This window comes from Ornithodoros turicata, unplaced genomic scaffold (genome assembly GCF_037126465.1).
Source record: "Ornithodoros turicata isolate Travis unplaced genomic scaffold, ASM3712646v1 Chromosome13, whole genome shotgun sequence".
NCBI lineage: Eukaryota > Metazoa > Arthropoda > Arachnida > Ixodida > Argasidae > Ornithodoros > Ornithodoros turicata.
This window is the reverse complement of record NW_026999307.1, coordinates 3,992,766-4,019,802: the sequence shown is the minus strand read 5'-3', so window position 1 is coordinate 4,019,802 and position 27,037 is coordinate 3,992,766. Positions and strand designations below refer to the sequence as shown.

General features: G+C 46.1%; 2 protein-coding genes and 1 long non-coding RNA gene across 3 annotated transcripts; all 3 read right to left on the bottom strand.

Annotated features, from left to right (window-relative positions):
- Positions 1-1,487: 1,487 nt before the first annotated feature.
- On the bottom strand, positions 1,488-2,871 carry LOC135372115 (uncharacterized). The gene is made up of 4 exons (XR_010415835.1): positions 2,739-2,871; positions 2,474-2,648; positions 2,291-2,399; positions 1,488-2,163 (listed from the first exon to the last, which is right to left on the bottom strand). It is a non-coding gene; the product is annotated as an uncharacterized LOC135372115 (long non-coding RNA).
- Positions 2,872-13,339: 10,468 nt separating this feature from the next.
- LOC135372085 (uncharacterized) lies at positions 13,340-18,541 on the bottom strand. Its single transcript, XM_064605808.1, has one exon. The coding sequence runs from the start codon at positions 18,539-18,541 to the stop codon at positions 13,340-13,342; it is 5,202 nt and encodes a 1,733-aa protein (XP_064461878.1).
- Positions 18,542-20,153: 1,612 nt separating this feature from the next.
- Positions 20,154-20,579, bottom strand: LOC135372084 (uncharacterized). Its single transcript, XM_064605807.1, has one exon. It carries the CDS (start codon positions 20,577-20,579, stop codon positions 20,154-20,156), a length of 426 nt encoding a protein of 141 aa, XP_064461877.1.
- Between the last annotated feature and the right edge of the window lie 6,458 nt (positions 20,580-27,037).

Below are 27,037 nucleotides of genomic sequence, written 5' to 3'. Positions count from 1 at the left end.
AGCCTCCCACCTACGGTTGTTTGTCTGCCCAACACTAGCACCTTTGCGCGACAATTGTCATTATTGTAGATGCCGTGCCCAACTCCTGTAACGGTCCACATGACGAGGACCAACAGCATGAATAAATAAATAAATAAATAAAGGCTTTGTCATTGAGCACCAGTGTGATGATGCACGCGTACGTCTAATGTGTCCCCCTTTCTTGAAGCAGAGGAAACAAACGCGTGAAAGTGAGGCCTTGGCAAACCAGAAAATTGCACGGGCACGTGTCCACGTAGAACGTGCAATTCAGAGGATTAAAGCCCATAAAATATTGCAACAAAAGTTTCCTACGCAACTGTTGCCAGTTTTTGATAATGTGGTTCATCTTCTTTGTGGTCTTGTAAATTTATCCAGGCGGATACTTTCAGAAAAAAGGTTTGTCCAACCTTTAAGCCTCAACCATCCTATCCAAAATAACACATATCACAGCCCATAGATATATCTAAATAGGGGAAACATTATTGTACAATAAATTTGGGCTATGTGTGTAGTGTGATATATTTGAGCAATACATGCATTGTTATATTTGAGTGATACATGCATTGTGACATTTGAGTGATACGCGCACTGTGATATTTTTGACTGATACGTGCATTGTGATATTTGAGTGATACGTGCACTGTGATATTTTTTAGTAATGCGTGCATTGTGATATTTGAGTGATATGTGCAATAGTTATTCAAGTGGCATGTGCAATATTATGTTCGGTGTGCATTGTGATATTTGAGTGATACATGCATTGTGACATTTGAGTGATACGCGCACTGTGATGTTTTTGACCGATACGAGCATTGTGATATTTAAGTGATATGTGCACTGTGATATTTTTTAGTGATACATGCACTGTGATATTTTTGAGTGATGCGTGTATTCTGATATTTGAGTGATATGTGCAATAGTTATTCAAGTGGCATTTGCAATATTATGTTCAGTGTGCATTGTGACATTTGAGGGATACTCGCAATGTGATATTTTTGACTGATACGTGCATTGTGATATTTGAGTGATACGTGCACTGTGATATTTTTGAGTGATGCGTGCATTCTGATATTTGAGTGATATGTGCAATAGTTATTAAAGTGGCATGTGCAATATTATGTTCAGTGTGCATCTAGTGGTGTTGAGTCTGTACAGCATGTCATGTAATAAAAAATGAGGTTGACCAAAACATACAAAAATAATTCATGATTGCATCAGTGCATAAAGCAATGAGTAGAGCAGGCTAAAAGAAAAGACTGAATGACTGAACGAAAAGACTGAAAGACTGAAAAGAACGATACACAAATGAAAACACCAGAGAAATCCAAAGATCAAATTTATTCGTGGCACAGAACAGTCTTCGAAGCGCAAAACAAATACCCTTCGTAGATAAGACGGACAGCGTTGACACATTCCACAAAATACCTACTGTCAAATGGCACAGTAACCAGTTTATATTCATTGTCATTCTTGAGGACAAAAAAATCGCATGCATTTATGCCAAAGATGTCCATTATGACTTGGATCTGTGTAAAATGTGATGGCTTCGGCTTTAAGTTCGTACAACTGTTTTCTATCTTCTGAGGGAACTTAATTTCCAGAACCTTCTGAACTCCCTCACAGCAGCAACAGTGGAAATTCACAATTCCGTCACGGGAGCATCCCATTACCGGACACTGTTGCGAAAAAGTAAATCCACTTTGTGATACTTCCACAATGTGTCCCTGGCTCTGTACACTTCGATATACCTTCTCCTGGCATCTGCTTCTCTCTCAATGCCATTCTTCATGCAGGGTGACTGGTATGTGGTGTATCTGAGTGCATTGCTTACAATGCTTCCTAGGTTATGGGGTCGTGCCTCCTTCGTCAACTTTCTTGCTTTTGTCAGGAAGGCGTGCAGATTTGAACTTGTTGCCATTCCCCTTCGATATTCTTTCCATGAAGAACAAAAAGACTGCTCTCTCGTGATCCTTTCAATACTGCTGATGGCATTCTCGTCGTATATGACACTGATGTCCTCTAGAAAGGCACTGCACGGTGTGTGTTCCGTGGCAGAGAGGAGCTCGGACATGGTGGGTGGAAGCGACGGTGCAGGCTGCTTGCTTGGGTGCTCAGTGGAATCCTTGTCCTCAAAATTTGCTCCTACACATTTTAAATATAATGGTTAGTGCTAAGGAAACACATTGGGGTCAAAATATGTAAATGTGTAGTCCATGTCTTGTTCCTATAAGGTGATGTATATAGCATCTGTAATAGTAAATTTATGCACCTGTTCGCCTTTTTCACAAGTACATTTCAGTCTGTGGTACATGCGGCAGCTTTGCCACCAGTCGCTCCGGCGCCCCGCTTCTTGGACGTGGCAACCTTGGGACTTCATACTAAAGAACATGTTTTATAGAGGTGAATGCTTGTGGGAACGTTTCAATGAAGAAAACAAATGAGGATAATGTACCTTTGCGCAAAAAGGAAGATGCACTACATTCTTAGGTGCAGACTTTTCCTGCACTACAGCCTTTGCTAGGCGTCCTCACGCCTGTGGCTTGTCTGTGGAAGACAATTTGGTCATCCTTTGCACCCTATTAATGTGCAAAAGCACCGCAACGGAGTGCTTGCATTTGTGATACTCCCTGGAAGACAATGAATACTTGAATTTAGCAAGACGAATATGGTTTATAGATGTCAAGTACAGGCGATCTGCCTAACAAATGAGGTCTCACCCGGCAGGACAGGTGCAGGACAACAACTGTATGTTCCCTCCTTCCGTCAGTGCCAAGCTCACTTTGTGTGGGTCTTTTGTAGGTGCAGACGACTGTAATACGAAACAAGTACTTGGACGGTAGAAGGTGTGACTTCAACGACGATGCACTCTATAATGTGACCAGCATTGATCACTTCTTCGCCTTCTTCTAAGCAGCGAAAGCCTTCCCCGACATGCTCTAAGATGGTTGTCAGAGATATCTTGACTGAAATGGAGAGAAGTAGTAAACATTCGCCCCACGATTTTGCCACTATTGCACGACGAACAGTGCTGGAATAACTCGTAATGAAACAATACAATGGCATATAAGTGCCACAACACTTTACCTTCGACGCAGCTCTCGTCCTCTTCATTCATTTTGAAACCAACCGGAGTCTTGTTTTTCAAGGGAAACTCACACGCGCTTCTTGTCACATACATTCGCATGCGATGGTATAGCCAGCCGCCAGCTCTAAAGCGAAACGCACCGCCTCCAAAATATTGTCGCCACCGGCGCGCGTACGCGGAAGATCTCTGATTGGCTGCGCAATATATGTATAAATTTTGGATGCTCATTGGTCTAAAAAACTGGCGTCAGTTTCCTTCGCGCTGATTGGGCGAGAGTAATTTGACTGATGAGCGAGCATCCGAACGCGCGAACCGCTCAACGGAAGCAGTCGAACGGAAAGAAAAACGACATAGGAGACATCGCGTCTGTCCGGCCACGCGTGTTCTCTCGGACTGCAACCGTTGTGCACGCAGACGCTAGGGGGTAGTTTGAGGGTTTTGAATGCTTTAGATTTAGATTCTGGCGAACTGCTAATGTGAGAACGGAATGGCACCTCCACCTCATTATCACAACAGCGGGAAGACGAACATGACATGGAATCCCTGCACCTCGAAAGGACGCAGAAATCGTCAGAGAGGAAGTCTGCACTCTATCCGGCGTACTGCAGGTGAACGGTAAGAAAAGTTTGATTACTTTTTTGTGACTGAAGGAAGTAATGCAGGTTTATCACGTTAAGTGTATTACGTACAACATTTACGAGTCACTCGGTACGTTAGCGGCGTTTCATTGTGCAGTGCATTGCCGTAACTTGTACGTTTCTGATATGCCGTTAATCAAATTATGTGTGGTTATCCTAGTTGCCCCTCATGCGCGTCGCATCCGTTCATCCACTGTGATCTACGAACATTCGTGACAAATGCCTTGGTCATTGATAGAATGGCGTAAATGCAGGCTAGCTGGTGAAATTCCATGATAGGCAAGCCTGAGCGATGGGCAAGACACGTAAACAAACACAAACACGAAGGCTCAAAACCAGCAAAAACGTCTTGCTGGTTTTGAGCCTTCGTGTTTGTGTTTGTTTACGTGTCTTACCCATCGCTCAGGCTTGCCTATCATGAAATGCCTTGGTGTTCGCAAATACGAAATCAAGACCGATTGCCTATCATAGCAGTGATTTCCGTGAAGAGTTACGGATCATCAATATATTTTTTGTTTTGTTTTAGTTCTCCCGCAGCCATCGGCAACAACGACGCGCATAGCTCAGCATTGGCTTTTGAACTGCCCTTCGATGTCGAAGCACCTAAAGCTCCAGTGAAGCCTGTTACAAGACGTAAAAAGATATGTACGGTAGCTTTTTCGAGGCAGTTCCCGAGGACAAATAAAGTTGATTTGTCATACACCATCGCTTTTTGATTGTCTGCTTTGGGACAGCATGATCGCTGCTCTACAGCAAGACAGCAAGCGCCGAAGACAAACGGACGAGGCTAGGGGGTAGGGGGCACGAGAGGAGAGACGAAAAACCCGAGGAGAGACGGGAAAGGTCGGTCTGCGCATGCGCACTGGGCCCTAGCTTTTTTCCCGCGCTGCCCAGCGGAGACGGTGTGAGTGGCTCCTGGGGATCACGTGGTTTGGGCGCCCGCCATTTTCCCTGGACCATTGCGTAAACGGCAGCTTCCGGCGGATGGTATAGCAGCGCGTCCCCACTAATGGTGTCTCACGGAACCGCCGTGCGGTGGCGCCGTTGTTCGATTTCGAGGCGAATGGGAAGCATTTCAAAGCTCTAAAAGCCCGATGGAGAAAGTGCGCTGTCGTGGAGTATGTAGAGGATACTCGAATGTACTGTTCATTTTTACAAGGCAGTCGCACCACACTTAAGAGATACATCGGTCTAGTGGATGGCTGACTTTTCATGATCGATATGGTTATGGAACGCTGTCCAACCAGCGACGCAGATCTGTGCGCTATACGCACTATTGCAGCGTTTACTGGTGTTGTCCGACTTGTAACATGATATATATATTATTTCACATTGAGCTTGACCTTGAGATGATGCGCATTTGAAGCATAATTTAATGTATATAGCGCATGTGCGCATTTAATAATTTTCCCGTCAGAATGAATGAAGCACAAGACGTTTTTTCTGCAGTGATAGTATTTTGTCCGCGATATCCGCTGATCCCAACGTCAAACTCTACCGTCTGCTTCTTATAGACGGAATGATTAGTGTGATCAAGTGGTCCAACTGCCATGATAGGGGACCACACATCAATTCATCAATAAGATGGGGGGATATGTTTAATAGAGTGAAAGAAAATCAATCAATCAATAAGATGGCTACCATGAGGTGACAACGTCAAACGAATAGCCTACACTCAAAAAAAAAAAAGGGAGTCAGGGTGACTCCCCTTGGGGGAGTCCAACCCTGTCACATATATACCCCCCCCCCCTCTTGGAGTCACTATGACACCATCAATGCAGGGGGGTCATTTGATGCCATCAAGAGGAGTCATTTGACTCCCACTGGCATGGATCTGTTTTGACTCCTACCGGCATCAATAGGCGATTTCAGATATTGCCCTTGTGCTCCGCACGGGGGCGTTCCGTCGCCCAAGTCACGCGCATCGCGCAATGCGTGCTTGCATTCGTGCTTGCCTGCCTGTTGCTCGAAGGAAGGAGGGAAAACCGAAACCGTTTGCGCTCTTCTTCTTCTGTCTGACTCATGAGAACTAAATCCCAAGGTGCAGTGGGGCATTCGCAACACGGCGCTCTCTGGCGGGCCATTCATGCAATTTCTGAAATCGTCTATTGACCCCTTGGGGGAGTCACTTGATGCCACCGGGAGTGTGGGGGACCTTCCACCCCCACACAAAAAATGCGCCGAAACGAAGCACCGTTGCAGTAAATTCTGTTTTATTGCAGTACTCGCTAACTGCACCAGTTCTTGACCAGAACGTACAAATATAAATTCCGTTTGGTCACTTACATCACGGTGTGCTGGCAGTTAGAACATGCAGCAGAGACATAATTTGTTGCAAACGGTATTCTACATTTTTGACAAGCTACTGAATGGTTCCAGACTATAGGCTTAAATAAGATACTTTTATTGCTTTGACAATTCGCACTCATTCGAGACAAGATAGCAGCAATAGGCTGCAGTGACTAGGTTACACACGCTTTCCTCTTTAAATTGAAACACCTGAACCACCTGCTCAACTTTGACGTTGTTCACAGCCGTGCACAAATCTTATGATCCACATCGATTAAGAACTAGCACTTGCTGAGCGTAGTGGTTATTGACTGTCCTGTACTTCTTGAAACCAGTTTCATCCAGATCGAGTGAACAGCTCAATTATTCAATTTTTGACCAGGATGAATGTTTTGTTCTTGTTTTTTTTTTTGTTTTTGTTTTTTCATTTGCGGTCAGACAAAATGTCATCTACAAGGTGATGCCTTGAAAAAAACCACCAGTCTGATATTTCCTGTGCTGCAGATACGGAAATGGTACCTGTGGATTTCCGAACTGACAGAAAACGAATTCATATTAACGGAGAGAACAATTGGAATGTGATTCTATATGAAAATCTGCCTAAAAATGCTCAAAATGGAATGAAAAATGCTGCTGGCAACAGCACGAACGTCTTCTGATGATGCCGCCGCCAGAATTCAAGTAACACTTGCATACTTTCTGTTGCTGCTGATGCTGCCGTTTACTGTATAAGAAGTTTGCTAGTAACACTTACACGCTGTCTTCAAAACCTTTCTGTATGCTGTTTCATACATTCGAGTAACGTTCTGCTGCTATTCCAAATTAATTCCCATTTCCCCCCCTGATAACAAGAATAGGTGCTGTGTCCTTGAAACCTCAGAGACGTTTGTCACACAGCTGTAGCACGCAAAATACTGAATAGGGGCAGGCTTTCCGCGGCAACCCCCTCTGCGATGGAGCATTACATGGAAATTAATGAAGCACAGCAACCAGTTATGGCAACTAGTAGTACTTAATCGATGTACATTGTGAGATTTGTGCAAAGCTTCAATCTGTATAAGCTCCAAACAGTGATTCCACGTTGATGTAGCTAGCAGTTAATTAGTTAAGCTCCAGGACTGTACACAACGTTAATGGTAAAGAAGGTAGCGACTAGCAATGCCGATGCAGGATGCTCGACCATAAACCCCTCGGCGAAAACAGAGAATGATGCAGAAATTTGCAGGTCATTTGCTGCGTGATGGATGATTGTAGGATACACATGGGCCTCTCCCGGCCTCTGCAAGTAAAGTATTTTAAGAAGGAAATTATAAAGAGTGTCAGGAAAACAATACCACATTATCAGATAATAATATAATTTCATCAATTCTATCTCTTCCGCGGGAAATGCATACGATAATTCGGGGGTTAAAATTGAGTTGGTATTTGCTGTTGGTATTTGAGTGAAATAATGTAAAATGAGGATGTGTCTAATCAGCACTGCAGTGATGTGATTGACCCAAGCCATTTTAGAGAACCTACTGCAGCAGGAGAAAAACCCTTTTCAAGCAAAAAAACTGTGCTTTTGAGCAGATATGCTACATCATCACGCGCACACTAAACAACAACAACAACTTTATTTTCGGCCTTGGAGAGTGGGGAGTTTCATCGCAACAGGCGATACTCTACCCCAGTGCTTGGTGGAATGGGGGGAATAAAATAACGTGCCCCTTTACAATAACGATCGAAGTCCGATGGTGTCCAGAAATGTCAGAAGACCTTTGTGCGCAGAGCGTTGCTGGGCTGGATTGGGCCAGGGACCAAGCAATTTCGGTAGGGAGAAAGGGCGAGAGTCCAGCTGACGAAGAGACTCGGAGAGTGTGGTTCGGGAAGGTTCGTAGTGAGGGCACGCGCACACTATATACTTTATTTTCAATACACTTTCAAAAGAGAGACGTACATGTGGTCATTGAACCCGAAGCCCATCTCCTTGTAGCGATTGTCATGTACTGGAATGAGGTGAAGTAGGTTACCTGTAATGATAAAAATCAGTGTTCGTAACAGCGACAGAGAGGTGTCAAAATTCGAAAATTCCAGGTGAAGTACAGTAAACAATAGAATATAGATAACTGCCAATAATTTCCCATTAGTCATTTTCTGCCGATATGTTGCAGCCACAATGCAAAGAAATATTCAAAGAAAATGCCAGAGCTAGCTTACTGGTGGAAAAGTACTATGTGTGCTCTACACACTATGCCATCTTTTTTAGTTATTTTCGCACTCAATTTGTGCACTGTGCTTTCACGTAGTGCTAGAATCACATAGGCTGAACATGACGAATATTTATTTCAAGCTTCTCGTACCACGACACGCCTATTACGAGCGTTCTCGCAAATCTTTTGCGTGATCGCGTTAGAGACGCCATGTGACATCTACGATAAGTAGCGGAAACACAAAACGGAAACAGCAATGACTTCAAAAATGAAAGAAAGGGTGGTAATGATCTTGTATCTATCGCTTTACTATTGCCTGGCCCCAACAGGTAGGAGACAAACTCATACGCAGTTTCACGCTTTAAACAACACGTGTCAGGAAAGGGTTTCCTAACGGCAGGATACCGGACTAACGTCTGCAAAACAGAAGCGAAACTGCACAAATAGGACACGCGACCTCTGTCCCGCGATGAGTTGTAGCGCTACCTAAAGTAGCGCTACCCGGTGACTAGGCACGCGCTAAACAAGCAGAGGTCCTCAGCTGGAGGCTTGCCTTCGCTTTTAACAGCGCAAGTGGATGTTTGGGCAGGCCTGGAGCGGATTCCTGCTATTTTGCGACAATGTAGCAAGGTGTAGCAGGATTGGCTGTATCGCGCTATTGGCGGAGCAATCACATCACTGGACTGCAGCCCGCCCTAGCGACGTATTCGCCGGATGATTGTGTTCATTTCGGAAATTACCTTCTGAAAACTTCTGCCACCATTCAGGAAGGCTTTGAAAAATTTTTAATTGTGGGAAACTTACTTTTTCAATTGAACTTCGAATGAAGTGAATCTCACTGTTTTTATTTGTACAACAGTATCGCAACAGAAATAGCAAAAAAAATTTCTGCTTTATCCCCGCCTGCTCAATTGTAGCAAAGAAAAGCGCATGGAAGATGCGGGGAGAGGAGTAAGTGGCCCCCTCTTGTTTTACCTTTCTTTCCCCCGCATTGACCTTAATGCTGGGGACAACCGTCTGATCACAAAAAATCCAAAACCAGTCTTATCAGAAAGAACGCACAATAAATGAAGGTTGGGACACTTCCTCCTGGAGACCAACATTACACGCACGCTTCTTCGCAAAAATCAAGCAGGCGTGGCTAAAGCGTAATTTTTACTTTTTTGTTGTTGACGATTTTGAGTTGCGATACTGTGCATAGTTTTTGTTGGGTCTGTTGGGCGCTTATACCTGGAGGACTTCGTATTTCTGTAAAAAGAAAGTGAGGACTGTGAAGAAAGTGAAGTGGCAATTTTCGAAGTTCACTTGACTAAAAATAAATTTCCTGCAATTAAAATTTTTCCCAAGCCTTCCTCCATGGTGGTAAAAGTTTCCAGAACTGGTAATTACCGAAAGTCCCACAATCCTCCAGCGCCTACATCACCAGTTCCAATTTTTGAATCACTTTACATGAAACACCCTGTAATGCGCTACATTAAAACATAAATGTGTACTGTAGCACAAACAAACTTCTAGTGGGACCTCCCAAGGTGCACGTTAACTGCAATGAGCCCAGTTGGGTGCTCCAACTACCCCAAACATTACCTACTCCTGAAATGTATAATTCAAACATTTAGCTAATTGGCTAACTCCTATATCGTACAGCTCCAGTTGTAGGATCCAGTGCCAGTAACCTAGAGGCAGCGATAGAATCTACGTAGAATAAATAATTTTATCTGTATCTTTATCTGCAAATAAATATCTGTATTCAGTAAAAACCTTCTATATTAACCTAATGTATGCATGTTTGCGCATAATGTCAGTATGCGCCTTCATGTTAATTATGACAGAGGTTACACAATGGCTCAGGTAGGTGTATAAATATTCCACATATCTTGGAGACTCCACCTACCCCTTCTCAACAAAATAGACCTACATCACAAAGAACATTGCTTACCAACTTCTTGGTGACTCCATCTGTCTTCTCTCTTAGCAGCGGTTGCAGGAGGCGGAATATAGCACTGACCAGAGCACCTAATGCGATGGGCAAATTACAATGGCCACTAAATGTTCTGAAGTGACACACCTTTAAATTACACAATAAATTGAGATTGTGCAGTGCCATAGCTTCAACACAGAACCACTGCATTCTGACCAGCAGACAACTTCGTAATTAACCACAGCACAAGGCGCACCACTGGAGAGATGCAGGTATTCACATGGTTCTCGTGTACCGAAGAATTATCTTATCAGCTTGAGTAGAAGGGTGATGAGATGAGGATTACATACCCATCTAAGTTCTTCAAAGCGGGTGCCAAGGCCAACAGCAACGAAACATGGCTCCAGCTCCCTCCTCCCATGTATGGGTATTGGCACAGGCTTGCTGTGCTTCCATTCCAGAGGCAAGGTGCTGGAAAAAGACAGAGATGCTTAATGCATGAAGATATAATACGCAATCTCAGCTGATGCGGTGTTCTGAAGTACAGCTCACATGAAGCTGTATACTGAACAGACATGCATGCTTCCCACACAAAAAAGAAACGAACTTGCCATAAGAACAAAACGTGCACAAAATCATAACATCGCTGTATCCACTCCCATGAGGGTGTGACGCCCCATTATGCAAAGGCCAAATACAATAATACAAACATAAAATGCTGACAGTGGGAACAGCAGGGAATCCAACCACCTCAGGGAAAAGAAGTGCAGGGATACGGGCAGAGATGTACGGGAGCTGCATGGATGCAGGCGCCATTCCAATTAGTAGTCAGTACTGTCATGTATCGTTTCCATGAAATACACCAGAGTGAGGTACACACATACTGTGAAGTCGAGGGGGAAGCTTGCCTGCATTTTCTAGACAGGTATTCAATATTGGAGATATATTCTATCTCTATCTCTCTCTTCTATCTATCTCTATATTCTACCTGGTGATATTCTATACGTTGAGATACTCTATGCGAGTTTGTAGCATCACAACGCACAAGTCTTATATTCTGGACGCGAACCTGTGAACATGGTGAATCACTCGCTCTGCACATTAAGGCCGAATCACCCAACCCGCTCATGTCATCTCCTCGCGATGGATGGCGCCACGCACTGTTGAGCCACGTGATATTTCTGGACCAAAATCGGAAATGACGAATGCACGCGCGTTTGCGTGTCTATACGTTGTCTGACTTTGGGTACTGACGGCACGAGGAGCCCCCTGGCTGCTGCTTCTTCTTTTCAGGGTGTAGAGAAGAAAGAGATCAATAGTAAACACCTTGTAAAGGAAATTGCGTACACGAAAAGACATATATTACTCTTTGGAATGTGCGCCATTTACCTGTTTATATCAGAAAATCGCTTTGGAAGAGTGATTCGGAGAGTTTGCATTCTACATGTTGACGAAACCCACACGGTCTTTTTCTTCCGTCGTTACGACACAATGGCTGTACTAGCTTACCATGACCTGTACTATGGTGAACTATAGTTCACCATACCTATCCTTCCGATGACTTATTTTTCTTTCGTTCGAACATATTAATTGCGCGACAGGCGGCAGCCATGATGGCTTTTAAGGAACCCTACCCACTGCTTCGAAATGTGTGGCGTAATGCACTTGTGTATGATGCCGAAAATAAAAGCTGTCGAAATATAAGTGTATTCATCGTAACCTGTTGTAATTTTTCTTTCCTCAAATTAAAAGGCGAGCGACTACACCTGATTATTCTCTTTTATCAAACTGCGGAGATGACACGTTCGCGAGTCCCACTGTTTACTGCGCATGATTTCTCATCACGCTACAATGCCTAAGCGATCCTCTTGCCCACCACCACCGATAAGTGAAGCGGACTGCAGTAAAGAGCGCCCCATTTTCTCTTTTTTCTTTTCTGATTAGTCGGCATCAGACGAGGCCAAGGCAGCCAAGGCTTCTAACGATCAACTAAGTAGCCAACATTTTCTAACATTTTCTTTCTTCTGTTTTGTGAACTGTTTCGAAATTATCTGCGCACACACATACACAATACCTGTCATGCTCCGGCAACCAAAATGATCATTAAAAAAAGCAAAAAAAAAAAAACACAGCTTAGTGGCGGATTGCCTATAAAATGTCACACAGTTATCATTGTCTACTGCCATGCAAGAAATATTGCAAAGAAATTGTTCTCGACACGCTGACTTGGACGTGGATCAGCTGTGTCTTGCTAAACACATGTTACATCCAAGCCAAGCAGAGTCAAGGCTGTCACTCTTGCAGTGCATTCTTCAAATAACGAAATCCTGCTTTGTACATTCCATAGTTCGGTATGCCATCACCTTACCACCTGCGACGGAGTAGTAAGGACAAACGTGGACAACAGCTACAGCAGGTCCTGAAGGTCACTCATTTCCACAGCATCTTCTCTCAATTTCATATGCCTTGTTACACGGGGATCGATTATTTCTGGCATCAGGTAATGTAGGTAGAACTTTTTGAGCTGGGGCAACAGGCATTCCCACAACGATGGGTCTTTTCTTATTGTAAGTACCTGCATGTCCGTGGGTGACCAGATCCCAAGCTTGCAATAACTTCTCTTAGTCCAAGCGCAATTAAATATATGTGATTGCGGCAGGTACAGTGAACCTTCTTTGGAAACTTTGACGCCAATGGCATGTCTTGTAAGACTTCACAGTCCTATCTCTTCTTAAAACCCTAGAATGAGGCTCGTGCCCCATTCCTCTTCTTCTTTATTCACCTGTCGGCACCTTACATAGGCCCCGGGGTGCTGGTTTCGTCCCTCCTGGGATGATATTTGCATATATTGCAGATTGGGGCTATGTGCATGTGACCATCAGGAGTGACATAACCAATGGTCTTAAGTATGCCTTGTTTCGATGCCGTTTGGGTAACAGTGTATGGGCCTTTGTTATGGTCAGATGGATAGCTACTAACCGGATTTCGTTTCGATCAGAGTGACGCAGGACATTCGATGAGCTAGAGAAAAGGACTCGAACCAGACGTTCCAAAATTCCAAAATCAGTTTTTTCTTCCTCGTCGTTCACGAGTTACAACACTAAAAAACAAAAGCAACACTCTTGAAAGGTCCAAACAACCTCGTCGTCTTTCAGTACATGAAAATCTAAATCAAGCACGGTTCGCGCTGCAGGTCTCATTCCGCAACATCCTCCCCCCCGGAATGGGCGTCACTAGCACATTGGAGATGATCTTCGAATGGGTACAGCTGCTGTACAGGTCGTCTTGTGATGTTGCCTGATGGCAGCTTGACGGAACATGACCTGTTCTTTCCATCTCTTCCTCTATGAAACTTCACAATCCGTGCTGTTTTCCAAACTTGCCTCGGTGTTCGTTCTTCATGAACGAGTACAAGATCGCCTTCCTTCATGGAATGAGAAGGCGTGGTACGTGATACATGGGCCGATCGCAACTCCCAGAGATAGTCCTTGTGCCAACGTTTCCAAAAGTGGTCAGCTATCTTTTGCTGGTGCACCCACCTTCGCGAAAGCGCTTCTGTAGTTGATCTGGTTGGGTCTTGTCGTTTCGAAGATGGCAAGGCAATCAAGCGTTTTCCAACTAGGAGGTGCGCTGGCGTCAAAGCAGTAGGCTCGTTGGGTGAGGAATGCAAGTACGTGATGGGCCGTGAGTTTACTGCTGCTTCGGCTTCGGCTAGCACCGTTTCCATTTCTTCGATCGTGAACGACTGCTTTCCGATGACTCTTCGTAGAGCATGTTTAAGGGTCCGAACGAGTCTCTCCCAAAACCCGCCCCACCACGGTGCTCTTTCCGGCATGAACCTCCAGCTGATCATAGTTGTGGCCATATAATTCTGCACGTCGTCTTGCCGTATTAGACTCCCTAACTTCTGGATATCTTTCGCGGCCCTCTTAAATGTTAAGGCGTTGTCTGAGTACATCACCGAGTGTATTCCACGACGGGACACAAATCTCCTGAATGCAAGAAGAAATGCGTTGGCTCCGAGGTTGCTGATTAGTTCGAAATGTACCGCCCTGGTAACGGCACAAGTAAACAATGAGATATAAGATCTCTTTGATCCGTCATCGGTTTTTACAAAAACCGGGCCGACAAAATCTACTCCTGCCACTTCAAACGGAAGAATGGGGGTTACTCGCTCTGCAGGTAACGGAGCAGTAGGTGCTGTGGCTGGCTGAAGTCGGAATCGTTTGCACGTTGGGCAGCTGAAGATCACAGTCTTTACAAATTGTCTAGCATGGGGAATCCACCATTTCTCCCTAAGGTCGTTCATGGTGTCCTGGAGTCCTCCGTGTAGTGTGCGGTGGTGTGAAGCAGACGCTATAAGGTGTGCCAGGCGGTGCTCCTTCGAAATGATGATGGGATGTTTGACTTGTTCTACTTCATCCGCATAGTGAAGCCGACCCTTAAGCCGGAGAACACCAGTTGCATCCAGAAACGGCTGCAAAATTGGCGAGTTCTTGGGAAATTCCAGCTCCTCCCTCAGTGCATAAACCTCATCTGGATACGTTGCGGCCTGCGAAGTACGTACCCAGTACGTTTCCGCATGAAGTAGTTCGTCTGCAGACAAGGGACCCGTGAGCCGTTCTTCATGATGCCGGCAATTTGTAATGAATCGAAGAATCCAGGCAGTCGTTCGCAAAACACGGGAATACTTTGCGAACGCATCCAAATCAAGAAGTGGCGACCATTGTTGCAACGCCACTTGCAGTAATGCCTGACATTGTAGGCGTTCCTCATCCGTTCGTGGATCCTGTTCGACGAAATCGTTCGGCCAGCACACGCAGTCTCCGGCTAGCCACTTAGGCCCATGCCACCAACTTTGACTGCTAATCAGTTTTAGCGCAGTAATGCCTCTTGTCAAGTGGTCGGCTGGGTTTTCGGTCCCAGGGCAGTGTGCCCAATGCGATATTTCGGTGAGACGTTGGATTTCTTTTACTCGATTGCTGACGAACACTTTCCATTCGGTTGGCCGGCGTCGTATCCACCACAATGCGATCATGGAGTCGGTCCACATAAAATAGTCGAACTGTAATTTATACAGTGTCCTTTGCAGGTAAGTGAGCATTCTCGCTCCGATAAGCATTCCCATAAGCTCTAGTCTTGGAAGAGAGAGCTGCTTGATAGGTGCTAGACGAGTTTTTGAGAGTATTAAATGCGTTGAAATCTCGCCCTTTGTGTTTGCGGTTCTCAGGTAAGCCACTGCCCCATAACCAAGAGGACTGGCATCACAAAATATATGCATTTGAAACGCAGATGCATTCGCTGGAACGACGCAACGGGGAATCTCTAGTGCTGATAATGTAGATAGTTCATTACACCATTCGCTCCACTTCTGCTGAGCATCACATGGGATATCTTCGTCCCATCCAACCTTTTTCTTCCATAGGTCTTGAAACATGGATCGGGCCCTGAACGTAAATGGATTGAGGAATCCCAAAGGGTCAAACAGTCTTGCGGTGCCTTGGAGTATGTTCCTTTTGGTTACTGGTGAAGTTGCCACAAACGTTTTCACGGCTTCTAAATTAGGCATCAAGCTGTCAGTTTCAGTATTCCAAGGAATTCCAAGTACCTTCTGATGTATCGACTCGTCAGTCTCACCCTTTTTGAACACAGACTTTAACTGGGGTTCATTCGATGCCCATTTTCTGAGGCGCATTCCAGCCTGTTCAATGACTGCCAAAGCCTGACGATGCATCCTCGTGGCTTGTTCAACGTTATCAGCTCCTGTTACCAAGTGACGAAAGTGGTGATGCAGCGTTGCGGCCAGGAGGAAAGGATTCGCGGTCGTTCCGAAGGGAACCCGACTCATCCTGAGAACGCAGAGCTCGTTAGACGTCATCTCACGAAAGGGCACGTCGCGGTACCAAAGATATCGTAGCGCATCACGATCTCTCTCGTGGACCATGATCTGGAGGAAAGCTTTCTCGATATCCGCTATCATAGCGATCTGATGCATCCTAAACCTGATTAGAATATCCTGCATGTCTGCTTGAAGCTTTGGTCCAGTTTCCAGGTGGTCATTTAAAGATGTACTTCCAGGACCATGCGACGACGCGTCGAACACTACACGCAACTTGGTTGTTGTAGATGCTTCGCGGAAAACTTCTCTGTGTGGCATGTAGAAAACCCGAGTGTTCTGTTCTTGGTTGGATACCGGAACTTCTTCTGCGTATCCACTGAGAAGATATCCACGTATAACTTTGTCGTACTCTTCGATCAAATGTCTGTCTTTGTTCAGTCGGAACACAAGTTTCTTCAGCCTAGTTTTAGCTATCTCGAAGTTGTCGTTCAACGGCGAATCTGTCTGTTTCCACGGGAGCTGAACCTCGTACCTGCCATCCCTCATCTTCAGTGTTTTCTCGAACTCTTCGAGAACGGCATGACCTTCGGCCGACGGAGATTCATCTTCGTGGACGATTCCAACTCCTTCCAGGCTGCAAAATCGTTCTAAAAGCTGGTCACAGCGCAGGTCCTCAGAAAGTGTACTCACACGAAGCACAGATACATAGTTGCAGGCCTGCCTTGCGATCAGCGAACGTTCGGTAGTCGGACCCTGAAACGTCCATCCTAGTTTGGAGTTGATGGCAACGATTTCATCGTTTGGCCCGTAACGTTGGATCTCTCCTTTCAGCAATTTCCACATTTGATCCGACCCAATAAGGACCGAAATTCCCTTCACTTGCGGTATGCCTGGGAACGATACGACATCAGCAACATGTTCTCCAGCTTCCTGAAGTAGAATCAAGTGACGGTCATCTGCTGAAGCTGATGGAAGATCATGACATAGAACTGGCATTTCGATTGCTTCCATAGTTATTACCTCCTCGGCATACTGGCTTCGTATCTGGAGCTCCACTATTCGTCGCCTCTCTGGTTTCCTCCCCATATCACTGGAAAATGTGCTTATTGAGAGTTCCTCCTCTCTCAGGACGGGCAAGTTCAAGCTGCGAACAAGATCCTCTCGCACAAAGGTACTTTGACTACCACTGTCAAATAATCCTCGAATGTATGCGCACTTCTTGTCGACGACCACCCAAGCCCGGAAAGTCTGTAGCAAAACAGTGGAACGTGAAGTGGCTGAGGACGTGGCGATCACTGCGCTGCGGGTTTGCGTTTTAGGGCTAGTTGACTGGGCTGGGTTGTACTCCGGGTCACACATGGAGGTTACGTGTCTACCTTTGCATTTATCGCATTTGACACGTCTCACACACTGGTTCGTCATATGTCCCACCCAGGTGCATCGGAAACATCTTCGCTGAGATTTGAGCTTCTCTTTTCGGGCACTCAGATTCATATCAGAAGAGCATCGTTCAGTCGTATGCGCCGAAGAGCCGCAAAAGATACACTTGGCCGGCTCAGAACCCGTTTGGAGTACTAGCCCACTGGGACGGCTCATCTGACTCCCTCTTCGTTTCACAACTCCTCCATCCTGGCTAGATATTCCCGCCTTTTCTCTGCTTTCGACTTCGTTCTGGAGAAAATCGAGGAGATCCTCTAACTGCCTTTCGGAGTTTTCGAGCTGTGCTGGTTGTTGCTGTTTCCTACGATGGTAGTCCAAAACCATGTCCTGTGGCAACGCGTTCAGGAGAATGTCGTTCATCATCGCTGCGTAACTTCCAGCAGTTATTCCGAGAGATTTTAATCCTCGCATACTAGACTGGGTCTGATCATATATCTTCCTCAGTCCACCAGTATCGTGCGAAGAGCGAATATGGGAAAGTTGACGCAGACGGGAGAAATACTCGTGTTCTATCTTCTGTCTATCACCAAAACGTTTTTTCGGCAACTCCAATGCATCATCGTAGCAAGCTTCCGTGGCCTGGAGTCCCTCAATCGCAGCAGACGCCCGTCCAACGAGAAGAGATCTCAGGTACTGGAATTTCTCGATCTTGGAAAGGGTAGCGTTTTCATGTATGCTGCTTAAGTATTGCTCCCAGAAGCTTGGCCACAGCGTGGGCTCGCCATTGAACTTTTGGAGCTGGAGCTTTGGTAACTTAATTCCAGATCTCGTTGACTCCCTCAAGGACTGAGTGTTCCTCTCAGTTTGCGATGTCATGGTCTGCAAAGCAGGAGCTTCAACTTGTCGAAGTTTGTAGTTCAATTTTGAGACTACTGTGCTTACTTCCTCTTGGTATCCAAAGCAGCTGTCATACTCGTGTTGAAGATCTTCGATTGGAATGAGCGTCTCCAACTGGGTGTCGACGTCTTTCAAGTCGGTACTGCAAATGGTGAGGCGATCTAGTAGAACGGTGAGATCCTCAGCGCTGGCGGTCTCAGATGAAAGAAGAGCTTTGCTTTCGTTGATGATTCGAGTGGTCCTCCCTCGCAGTACAGTCCTTTTCGCTTTCAAGCGATCCATCCTCCTCGATCGTCCGGAATCAGACTTCCCGGGTTTCGGCACCAAATATGTTATGGTCAGATGGATAGCTACTAACCGGATTTCGTTTCGATCAGAGTGACGCAGGACATTCGATGAGCTAGAGAAAAGGACTCGAACCAGACGTTCCAAAATTCCAAAATCAGTTTTTTCTTCCTCGTCGTTCACGAGTTACAACACTAAAAAACAAAAGCAACACTCTTGAAAGGTCCAAACAACCTCGTCGTCTTTCAGTACATGAAAATCTAAATCAAGCACGGTTCGCGCTGCAGGTCTCATTCCGCAACACCTTGTGGTGTAGTTCTCATCCCAGGTAGGCGCCTCTGTACTAGGATAAGATCGCCGAGTTTGATGTCCGGGATGCGATTGCTGTGACGACGGTCGAAGTGTAGCTGCATAGCTAGCCTGTACTTGTTGATCTGATCCAAGTTGTTGCGCTTCTCGGTTAGAATGATTGTATCACTGATGCCTAAATCCTGATCAGCATGGAGAATAGGTGAGCGGCCATGTAGAGCAAAGTAGGGAGAGCACCCTATAGCTTGGTTGTGGGAACGATTACGATGATGCGTTGCAGCTTCCAAACATGGTTTCCAACCACCGGGAAAATCAGGATACATGTGTATAAACTGCTTGATATCGCGGATAGCCCGCTCAGCCATTCCGTTTGCCGCAGGGTGGTAGGGAGCTGTGAACTTCAACTGGATATGTCGTTCTTGGGCCCATGTGGCTAGACGCTTGCTTGTGAACGCAGGTCCATTGTCACAGATGATGGTCTTAGTGTTTGTGAAGATATCCCGTTCCAGCATGGCAATTACGCTCATGGTATCTTCCCCCCCTGGCCGTGTGTTAATTACTCGAGTGTGTTCATCGATGGCAAGCAGAAATGATTGGGTTTTCCTGATGCCCTCAGACTTTTTACGTAATTCAGCAAAGTCGAGGTGTATCACTTCGAATGGTACTGATGAATGGTGAGGCAACGTCATGCGATCAGCTCTTTGACGAAACTTGAGTTTGTTTCTTTGACACAAGTCACACGAACGAACGTAGTTTCTGACGTCTTGCTTCATACGTGGCCATGTGAAACGTTGACATATCTTGCGATAAGTTGTTGAGATGCCGTCATGGCCACCAGACTCTGGGCTGTCATGGTAGAGTATAGAGAACTCTGTTTATCATGGTTGAAGGAACTACGTACCTGCCTTCCTTGAGGATTATCGGCTGAGTGCCTTCCCATATTAGTGAATTGGAAAAAATTGCGGCGGTGAGATGCTCGAGCCCAAGGCGAGACATAGCATCAGCGTCTGTGAGGACCTTTCCTGGCTTGTAGTGGATCTTCATATCAAATTGTTGGAGCTCTGAGGACCATCTTGCAAGGCGTCCCTTGAGGTCGGCAGATGTGAGGATGTGTGTCACGGGTGGGTGATCTGTGAACAAGTTGAAAGTCCTTCCATCAAGGAAGGTACGGAAGTACCTAACGGCTTTTACAACAGCGAGAAGTTCTTTCTCTGTTGTACTATAATTGAGTTCCGTGTCGTTGAACGTGTATGAGTAGTACCCTATAGCTGTCATTTGTTGGACGGCGGGTTTCATCGCGTCACGCTGGTACAGCGCCCGTTCCAAAGTGGGAGGCATCGGTACGCAGCTCAAATGGTAACTTGAAATCTGGTAGTGTCAAGATGGGGTTGGAAGTGATTGCTGCAAGAATGTCTTGATAAGCAGCTTCGCATTGCGTAGTCCAGTGGAAGCGAACGTCTTTGCGAAGTAAAGCCGTTAGACTTCTTGTTCTTGCGGCGTAATCCTGGACGAACGCACGGAAGTGACCAGCCAGTCCAAGGAACACACGCAGGGAGTGTACATCATAAGGCTTCGTCATGTGCTTGATCTTCTCCACAGATTCCTCTTTAGTTGTTTTGGTCATGCCGTCAATTCGCCTGCCCAGGAAAACAACACTAGAGCTGAACCAAACGCTCTTCTTAATGTTGATTTGGAGGTTGGCATTACTGAGTGCTTGTAGTACCATATGGAGATGATGGTAATGTTCCTCTGTTGATCTCGAATACACTAGAATATCGTCTATGTAGACATGTACGAACTTGCCAATAAATGGTTGGAGTACAGATGTCATCATTTTTTGGAACCACGCAGAGGAATTTTTCCACCCGAATGGTAGACGATTGTACTCGTATAAGTCAAACGGTGTGACAAAGGCCGTGTACTTTTTTGTTTCCTCTGTTAAAGGGATTTGCCAAAATCCTTTGCAGAGATCGATGCAAGAAAAGGTTGTGCTCCCACCTGTTTGGTTGATAATATCATCCACATGGGGCATGGGAAACGGAAAAAGGTCGGTCTGACGGTTTAAGAGCCTATAGTCGGTGCACAAGCGAAACGAGCTATCGGCTTTGGGGACAATAGTTATGGGTGAGGCAAATGATGATGTTGATGGACGAATTATGTCTGCGTCGAGCATAGCCTGGAGTTCTTGCTGCAGCCAGTTCTTTTTGTCAAGTGATAAGTTATAAGGTTTTCGCCGAATAGGTGTGGTGTCCCGGATTGTAAACGGAACCTCCAGCGCCGTGGTCGGTGAAGGGAATCCAGTGCCCGGTATCATCTGCAGTAGAGACTGTATCGTCCCAATAGATATTAAGTTTTAGGCGTTTAATATCTGGTCGTGAGAGTAGCACGTCATAGTCCACGTCAGAAATGACCAGAGCGTTTGTGGTGATAGTTTCGTTGGAAATCCGCAGGGATACCTCACTCCACTGACTGAATATCTTAGAAGTGCCATCGAATCCTTTGACACATACAGTTCTCCCTTCACACACGTCCTCTGGAGACAGAAGGCGAGTGTTGACGAAAGTGATTGAGGATCCACTGTCTATAAGGGCACGTGCAAGGATGTCGTTGACACGTACATCGATGTAAATGAGTTTCGTGGATACAAGGTAAACAGTTTCATATTGTGTCTTTGGGTGGAAACCAGCACCCTTTTTTACTCGTTTTTTTGTACTACATGGTCATTGTAGTCTTCAGCTACAGCTGAGGTTTGTGTGTTTGTTGGACGGCCTGGCCGCTTGTGCGGTCCATGAGGCGGAAAAATGCGTTGGCTTGAGGTTGCGTTGCTGGCGTTTCCTACAGCATCTGGACGTACTGTTGTGGCTGGTACTTCATGTGTGCTTCGACATACACCAGCGTCGCGTAGGCATTGCAACACTGCTTCGGGATCTCGTGGTCCGCGGATCTTTACGACTTGCTGAACATGAATGGGTAGTCCGTGTATTAGCAAAGCAACGACAGAGGAGCTGGGCAGCTGTGGCTCGGCAAGCTGGAGTAAGCCTAATTTTTCTAAATAGTAGTCAGTGTATGAACCAGTAACATACTTGAAGGTTATGGCGTCATTCCACTGAGCCACTTTATCCTCGCCGAATGAGAGAAGGAGGCTTTGTTTCCATGACTCCCAAGTTGCCTGGTAATGCTGAAGTAGGCGAGAGTCATACCACCTCCTGGCCGATCCGAGAAGGAAGGTTCGTAAATTGTCGACCAATGGTTATGCTGGCACGCGTGTTCGTACAAAGGCATCCATGACCCCGCACCCCTACTACCGTCAAATTCCTCCGGCTTGAATAAGGCTGAGGGGCGAGATGAATCCTCCCGGACAGACATGGTGCGAATTAGGTCAACAAGGACTCGCTGTTGTTCAGCTAACTGATTCTGTTGGTGCTGGAACATGGATAACAACGTTGCCGTGTCTCCACTAGCTTGCGAAGCCGTCTGTCGCGTCTGTGAGTTCCGAGGAAACCGGACTAGCCGATCAAAGTCATCGAGCTTCATATTGACTTTAAAAGTGCCCTGAGTAGCAGGCGAAGAAATGTCGAGGTTTGCCTTTGAAGCCACATACTGAAGGAGGGCTTGGTGGTCGGGGTGAGAATCCAGGTTGAAGCTGTCCTCTCCGACGTCACAGTGTCGCACCTTCGGCCCTTTGGGCGTGGCTTCTAGGAGGAATTCAACCCACATTCGGTTGTCGGCTGCGCCAATGTAAGACTTCACAGTCCTATCTCTTCTTAAAACCCTAGAATGAGGCTCGTGCCCCATTCCTCTTCCTCTTTATTCACCTGTCGGCACCTTACATGACTTTTAGCAGTTTCCACGATGGACGGGTAGTTTTGAGCGCTTGCAGGGCATTTGATCTCAAGGATGCCATCGTCATCAATAAGGCGATCGGGGCTCGTGGCCACGTACGACGTGTCAGGATTCGCAAAAAGACCACAGCGCTTCACCACACAGGCTGGATTTCTGGCTTGGAATACCGAAGCTGTCGCATTCTCGTGGTCCATACCGTATTGGCAATCCCTGCTCTGGAATGACCTGGAATACAATATCTTCTTCACAATTGACGAGTAGTTGAAAGTCGCTCGATGCGGCCGACATATGCTGTAAATCGAGGTGGAAGGTATCCTCTGCTTTCTTTCTGCACGCCAAAGTGAGCACTGACTTTGTTCCAGCGTAGATTCCTGGAGGGTGTTCGCTTCGTGGGCTGTAAGTCTTATTTTGTCAGCTAGCTCTTTAGCTTTCTGCAGAAAGATGGTGTTCTCGAGGTCCGGCCTTTGTGAATCTGGCCCGTAGTCCTTGTCTCCGGCGACGCTTGCAAATTTTGGCATCCTGTATGTCTCAGCCGCATTGCTTGTTGCGTCCAGAAGGAGCATGTCACTCCTGTCAGCGAGTATATCAATCGCCTTTTGAATTTCAACCATCATGCCGGATCGTATTAGAAGCCTGCCCTTTTCGGTTCGTCGTTCGTGTTCAACCGCATCACCTCTCTTGATGGGACAATGCTAAGAGGGACAGCCGCTGTGGATGCCGAAAACATGATACGGGCCGTTTTTCAGTTGGTGACGTAGCCTCATTATCGCTTCAGGCGTCACAGCGTGGGTGTTTTGGGCATGTCGTCTAACCGTGGACCTCGCGAGACCCTTTAGGATTCGGATATTCGCTGACGACAAAATCTTCCTGGCTTCCCTTCCACCTGGTGATGTGAATGCTTTGGTGTCTTTTGCAGCGATGTACAGTCTTTTAGTGTAATTTTTCACCGGGTGATTCACGCATTCAACTTTCTTTACCAATCGACCGTATGAAACTTGTGTTTGAACAGCAACGAAAACGCTGCTATCTCCATCGCCAATTAGTGTCGTATATCTGATTCCGTACATTCGTTCACTTTCTTGGAAACCCTGGACGATAATGTCGCGCTCCATTGAGGTCGAAGATGAAGCCCAGTTGCGTGCACAGGTGTGTGGAAAAGGATATTTCCATTCAGCCTCCGCACGTTGACAAAGAGTGCAATACTTGTTCCTGATGGCAATGTACAGTATATTTCGTGAATATTTGCCGACGATAACCGCGACACCGCTGTTTGCATTGTAGCTGTGCAAAAAAGACCTCTTACTCCATCCTCCGTCCACTATGACCGGAATCTGCCAAAAGCCGTCAGGATCAGGACATTCTTTACGTTGCTTCGCCAATTCGATTTCCTCTTGAGCAGCAGCATTCATAGAGTCCAACGTTGCAGCGTGCAAACTTTCGCCAACTTTGTCCTCGCACTTCTGATACAATTTGTAAGAAAGGAGGGGAAGGCCAACTGACGGTTCTCGGGCTTGAATGAACCCAATTCCGACCGCGAGACATCCTCGAACAATATTAGCATTGATGCTGTTTTTCAAATCCAGTGGAGGTTGTGTGCGCACAAAATGGCTAAAGGTGCAGAGAGGTGATTTGGTGCAGCGATATTCCAATGTGACACTCAGCCCCACTCTAACTTCTTTGTAGAACCGAAGCTGGCCACAAAACACGCATTCTTGTGAATGAGTAACAGCAGCTTTTCCGTATTCCTCAATCACTTGTTGAAAGTTGATGACTAGGGTGGCTCGTTCACCATCTGCGGTTTCTGACACCATCGACTGGCTTGTGTTGACAGGGGTTTCTGGAAAGTCGCACGCAGAGGTTGCGGACAACGATGCCGTACGAGGCGGGTGCCGGTTGTCGTCGTTTCCCGATCTGCCGTGAACACTCGGCGCGGATGCTGGTAGTTCCAGATCACTTCTCTGTGACTGCTGCCGGTTATCACTGCCTGCGTGGTTGTTATCGCAGACGTGATGTCGCATGAAAGTACATTCCTGTGGCTTTCCCGTGTTTGGACGTTTTGGGGTAGACACCCATTGTGCTTCAGTGTCCATCACGTCCGCATCAAATGCACAGGACTGATCCCTAGAGGTGAAATTACAAAGACCTGTAAGCGTATGTGAGAGTAGGTGACGCTCACGCGTTTCCTCTAGTAAAGTAAGGAATAGTATACCCAACGTGGGTCAGCAACAACGCGCTGCAAGCGCACATGCTGCATCTGGTCATTACTCACTTTCCAAGCTAAAAAGGAAAAACGAAGTGAACTTTTATTTTATTTTATAGTTTTTTTCTGTTTTGTTTTTTTTTTGCGGTGCATCTCGTGCTTTACTTACGAACAAGTTTTGCACTCCTTTGGGGATGTTTCCACTTTAGGGATTGGACAGCTATAAATTATGTCATGCGACGCCTACCTGTCAGAGTTTTCCGCCAATGATGTGGCAACAAGCCGCATCCTCTTGCGAGCTGTGGCAATGCTCCTTGCTCTCGCTTCCTTGCCTTTGATGGACGTTTTCTTGACCTAGTCATTTGTGGATAGGCGGATCGTACGCAACTGGGGAACTTTCTTAAGAGTAAAACTTGCTAGCACCAACAACGGCAGCTTTTTTATTTAGTTGAGACACTATACGATCCCTAATACGTTTCGTGAGCCAAAGGTTCAACTAACTCTTTCAGTCACGAGCCCTTGAGTGACATAGAGGATATGTTTGCAAAGAAAAACAAAGTCGGAATTTGTAATGTAGTTTGATTAACGGACAGTTTGCCCTGCACGCGCTTGCTCGCGCACCTTCTCCCGTCCCCTCTCCCAGCTAGGTGCGAAAGCCGAGGTCCCTCTCCCAAAGCGGAAGCTGGATGTGGTGGCAGTACAGTGCAGCCCCGGCGAGCAGACGACAAACAGCCAAATTTATGTCCACTTCACCGCGGAAACTTGAGTGCCTTGACACGAAACTTCAATTGAATGGTGATCAGAATCAACATTTGCACTGCTGGACACCATTCTGAAAAGGAAAATTTTCTTCACCGACGTTATACCGACCGTTTTAATGCTAGTCCCATAGGGCTCAATGTATTTGTTTCCAAGGAAGCAAAAAAATGTATAAATTCAACCGTGTGCAGAAGATGAATTAAAAAGGTGTCAATACCTACATGGTCTCTTCCATTATTTTGTGCCCAGTGTTTGGCTACCTAAGAGCCGTGGTTTGCGAGATGAACTGGACACCGTGATACCCATAGAGATTACATTGCGGTGATTCCGCCTTAATATTTAGCTATATAGAAACTGTACTATATAAAAATCAGACATTATGTGAAAATTCCGTCCTGCGTTGAACTGCGCAAATTCCCCAACCACTCTGCCTTTCACATGAATAATGCAAAGGGAGACCACAGTGAGAAGCACATTCGAAAAACGGGAGAAGAAAAAAAACTGATTTTTATGCTCAATGACACAGCAACATGCAGGCAGACGGGACACTGTTTCAAGATCTTCTAAGCCTGTGCGTTTGTACTATGGACGTGTTCTCTGCTTTGCATCCACCCACGACCGTCCCAAATGCGAGTGTGGCACAGCTGCTACCTGCAGTCAAATAATTATGGTGTTCCTTTCCACTATGTGCACTTTTGTGCGGGTGACGAACGCCACACAGCTCGTTATCATGTATCTTCAACGACAAAGCAATCCGGAAGCACATCAAACATAAAGTGTGTACCCTTAGACACACACACTTCCCCACACAGCACAACTGCCATGTATTCATTGTTCAAAGAAGCGCAGAAACCGCATGCAACACAACGAAATCAGAGATCCCTTTACCTTTACGGTACCGAAAGCTTGAGTCCCGTAATGCCTCCTTCACGTCATCTGCACGGTGATCGCCTCCCATGTGATTTTGCTTCGTCGACGACTTGTATTTCACAAACAGAGTGGCCCTGGTGCTATCCTCACGCAAACGTCTCGCGAAAATGATAAACGAAAACCTACAAAAGTATACAAAGACCATGTGAAAGCAGCCTTGCGAGTTTCAAAACCGTTGACCCGTTGACGGCACCGAAAATGTGGAGAGGCAAATCCCGGAGCCTCGAATATGGGTTGGGAGGCGCATTATATATGTGTGTGTGTACGTTTTCACTTTTTCATTGTACTTTTTATTTGTCTAAGCAGGGGTGCACAATCACATGTTTGTGCATGGCATGTTAGCAGAGCAAACGTTTTACCTATTCGTTTTACTGCATGCGAGCAGCCGTTTCACGCAGTCTCACGTTTTGAGGACACGTTTGAGCAGTACTGCTGGCGGTTCCACGGGTCCA

What these genes read in the sequence shown, in the direction of transcription:
- LOC135372084 (XM_064605807.1), bottom strand. Translation starts at nt 20,579, where the DNA reads ATGGTACTACAAGCACTCAGTAATGCCAACCTCCAAATCAACATTAAG.
- LOC135372085 (XM_064605808.1), bottom strand. Translation starts at nt 18,541, where the DNA reads ATGGATCGCTTGAAAGCGAAAAGGACTGTACTGCGAGGGAGGACCACT.